This window comes from Chelmon rostratus, chromosome 19 (genome assembly GCF_017976325.1).
Source record: "Chelmon rostratus isolate fCheRos1 chromosome 19, fCheRos1.pri, whole genome shotgun sequence".
NCBI classification, from domain to species: domain Eukaryota; kingdom Metazoa; phylum Chordata; class Actinopteri; order Chaetodontiformes; family Chaetodontidae; genus Chelmon; species Chelmon rostratus.
In genome coordinates, this window is record NC_055676.1 from 5,140,797 (window position 1) to 5,144,645 (window position 3,849).

A 3,849-nucleotide genomic window follows, 5' to 3' on the forward strand; every position below is an offset into this window, starting at 1 on the left:
ATAGCCCTGCACTTAAACTCTGCCTGTCAAGAACACATTTGGACCAGATCGTACTGCCATGAGGTAGCACACTGGTAAAGTTTTATCCCTGTGTCCTTTTCCCTGGGCCCAGTTTATTCCCCAACTGGCTGAACTGAGAGGGGCCCAAACTGGCGACATCAGGGAAACAGAATGGTTCCTCCTCTTTCCTCATTGCTGCGCTGGCAGTCAGGCTCAAAGCTTTACCCAACCAGGACCAAAGCAACCACACCCTTTCTTGTCTTTTGTGAATTTTAGGGCTGCTGAAGACCACCAGGAAGGCAGTCATATTGTTCTGAACTTTTCCAAGCTCTTAAAAGATGAAGACCAAGAGGACAGAGTAATAAATACAGTAAGACTGTCCACACACTCTGACTGCTGCTGGCCCAACTGTACATACACCAGACTGTGGATGAGGACGGGCTTCACACTAAGATTGTTGCTATTGTTATTATTGTTGTTGCCATGGCATCACCATATGGGAGAATCTAAAGAGAAACCAACACACCAGCCTTTATTTATTGGCAACATTTGATCCCAAAGGGATTCTGCTCATCATGTCCACTTATGTTTATTGACCAAACGCAAATTATCGACATGGTCAGCGTTAGTCATCCTGAAGACATTTGGTGACTTGATGCACCCAAGTTTGGTCTGTTACCTTGAATATGCCAGATGAAGAACAAAATAGAGGAGAAAATGAATGAAGTAGAATGAAGTATTGGTGTTTTGGGTTTTAAACCTAATGATGCAAATAGATGAGTATCAATACAGGGTTGTATTAGGAAAAAGGATTCATGCTTTATGCAAACTGTACACTGGCACAGGAGTTTGTGCTCACGGTTTTAGTATTTGAGAATGATTTCAGAATGTACAAAAAATAAATAAAATACAGTATTATGTTCAGTGCAGATGTTGCTGCATCTTCACATCTTCTACTGTTAATTTCTGAGCACATCGAACAGCTGGAGGCACCCTGAAGGCACTTTTTACCCTCCACCCAGATTTTCTAGCCATCAACCCACAAGCTTCACTTCCACCCAGAAGTGAAGGTAGCATTACCGCTATTTGCTAAATGTGTTTGGGACGTCCTCAGATGGTGATTACACATTTAAAGGACAGTTCCATTGTTTGCTCTCCAAATGAGTGTCCAGGCCACAAGGAACAAAAGACTGAAGTTTGTCAGTATTGTATATCTAGCTGTAAATGATTTCACCTGACTGTATAACATGTCATACGTGAGAATACTGAACCTCACAGTCAGTCTATCTATATGTGTTTGTTTGTTTGTTTGTTTATTTGAGTATCAGGGCCTAACACCCTGACTGTGAAAATATTATTTATTCTAATGTTAAATGAAAAAGAACGAGACATGATGATGATGATGATGATGATGGTGCAGTCAAGTGTATGTCAGAAAGAATAAAAATGAGAACTCACCCACCTTGTTTATAGAATGAAGTGAATGAATGAACAAATTGTCATTTACTAAGAGAAATGTTACCATTATAAACTGTTAATGCAGATGTATTTAAATATGTTCTTGTAGTTTCTCTACTATTTATGTGTAAATTAAAAGTCTATACAATAACCAGAATGTCAAGGCCTATTTGCTGTTCATGGAAATTGAATTTTAGCCAAAGCAAATGTTTATTTATTTATTTATTTATTTAAATCACTAAGTTGATTTAAATAGTTTGTTGTCAGGCACATGTGGCGGCTCATTCTCACTTTCTCAGATGAAAAATGAAACCTACCACTGATCGTGAACAAGCTTTACAACCAACAGTTAGTTGAGCAGACAGCATGTCTTGGTTGCTTCTGAGGGGAAGGGCATTGAATTGATGTCATAATAAAACAAATATTGGTAACTAGTGATTTAATTTTTGCACTCTAGCAAGATAAAAACATAACAAAAGTGAAGAGCTCAACAAGTCATAGGTTAACGGAAGAATAAATAGATAAATTATGTAAAACAGATAAATTGGTAAATTAAAAATACAAACGAAATAAAGGAATATAAGAGACGGCACTTACAGCAACACAGGTCATATATAACAAAATATTGTGAAAACATTAGACATTCAGACCTGGCCACCACAACATAATTATTTTGTGATTATGATTCCTAAACAAAAATAAAAAAAAAAGGAAAATGTTTCTCATAAATTGAAATATATTTGTCGTTTTTGTATTATCTTATTTTTCAAAATAGCTCACGTTCTCTTTTTTTCTTTCTTTCTTCTCAGGGAAGACGGATAAAAAGGGAGGATGTGACACACACTGTGTAAATGCACGATTAATAAATAAATAGATTAATACAAATTATTTAAAAAAAAAACCCACAAATAAATAAATGAAATACTTAGAAAGGAAATGTCCCCTTCAGTTTACGAGACGGGGAGCACTGACGAGAGACCACTTCGTTGCACGACCTCCGCTGCTTGTGTACGGCATGTGCATCTGTGGGAGTGCTGAGCGAAGAAGAAGAAGAAGAAGACGGGAGGGAGGAGGAGGCGAAGAAGAAGTTGCCAGCATGGCGTTTACTCTGTACTCTCTCATCCAGACGGCTATTCTGTGCACTAATGCGATCGCTGTGTTGCACGAGGAGAGGTTTCTCAGCAAGAGTAGGTGGTCTGACATGTTTTATTCAACATACTGTTTTTATTGAAACAAATAGTGTTCACCGAGCTAAAAGCAGCTAGCTAATGGTAGGCGTGTAACGTCTCTACACTACTAGCTGCCTGTGTAACGTCACCAACGGACTCATGTTGGCGTTTTTCAGCAGAAAAGTGACCTTCTTCATTAGCGAGAAATGAGCCGTGTGGAATATGGTGCTTTTTTCCACAAACTTAAAGCTACTTAATCGAAATGTGGGGAGAAATGTCTTCTTTCCTCCTGTAACCAACTGCTACGCCCTGTCTCCTTTCTCCTGTCCATATTTATGTCCTCGTCTATATTTTCCTCCTCCTGTCTCCTCTCTGTCTCCAGTCGGCTGGGGTGTTGACCAGGGAGTTGGAGGTTTTGGGGATGATCCAGGAGTCAAAGCCCAGGTCCTCAATCTCATCCGCTCAGTCCGGACTGTCATGAGAGGTTGGAAAGCAACTGCTTATCATACCACAGATGCATTTTGCTCAGCACCCTGAAAGTCTGCTGCCCAGCTCTAATATTTATAGGTTTGTCATTAGAGAGTTTGCAATTTACTTTGTGTTTCTTTGCTTTTTTGTGTCCACAGTGCCTTTAATAATAGTGAATTCAGCCTGCATTGTCCTGCTGTTACTGTTCGGTTGACGGCGGTACACCAAGTGCCAGAATTAAGTAGGAGGACCAGACATTTGCCAAGGAACAACCTCGAACCACACACACACACACACACACACACACACACACACACACATAGACACACACACACATTCTGAGACTTCTGCCTTCGCCAGTCATCAGCAGTGTGGAAACACGTTCCCGTGGGGCTGGCATGGGAATAGAAAAACAACAACAAACAAATCGACCCGCAGGTGTTCACATACGAAAGAGAAGACTTGATGCGGCACCTGGGCGAAAACGAGGCTGGTGTGGACCTCCTAACCTGCTTGTCAGTGTGACACCAAAAAGACGACGTGAAAATGATCTTGAAGTCTGAACGCCACACCCGATGATGATTCTCTCGTCATTGTGCTGCTTTCCATTATCTAGTGATACATGTCATTTGTTTAATTATGTGGTTACAAATGAGAAACCTTTTAAAGAAGTGTTGTTAGCAGTCGGGCTGAGCAATATGTAAATATTTATTATTGTTATTACATTTTCAATTAGGGCTGCAGCTAGCTTTTT

The 3,849-nt window shown here is 40.0% G+C and overlaps 1 protein-coding gene across 1 annotated transcript; it reads left to right on the plus strand.

Annotated features, from left to right (window-relative positions):
* Positions 1 to 2,509: 2,509 nt before the first annotated feature.
* Positions 2,510 to 3,849, plus strand: ier3ip1 (immediate early response 3 interacting protein 1). The gene is made up of 3 exons (XM_041960698.1): positions 2,510 to 2,645; positions 3,010 to 3,111; positions 3,254 to 3,849. Exons 1-3 carry the CDS (start codon positions 2,555 to 2,557, stop codon positions 3,307 to 3,309), a joined length of 249 nt encoding a protein of 82 aa, XP_041816632.1. The 5' UTR covers positions 2,510 to 2,554; the 3' UTR covers positions 3,310 to 3,849.

Excerpts from the sequence above, each read along its gene's own strand:
- ier3ip1 (XM_041960698.1), top strand. The coding sequence starts at position 2,555 with ATGGCGTTTACTCTGTACTCTCTCATCCAGACGGCTATTCTGTGCACT. Across the intron at positions 2,646-3,009 it reads GGAGAGGTTTCTCAGCAAGA|TCGGCTGGGGTGTTGACCAG; the intron begins GTAGGTGGTCTG and ends CTCTGTCTCCAG. Across the intron at positions 3,112-3,253 it reads AGTCCGGACTGTCATGAGAG|TGCCTTTAATAATAGTGAAT; the intron begins GTTGGAAAGCAA and ends TTGTGTCCACAG.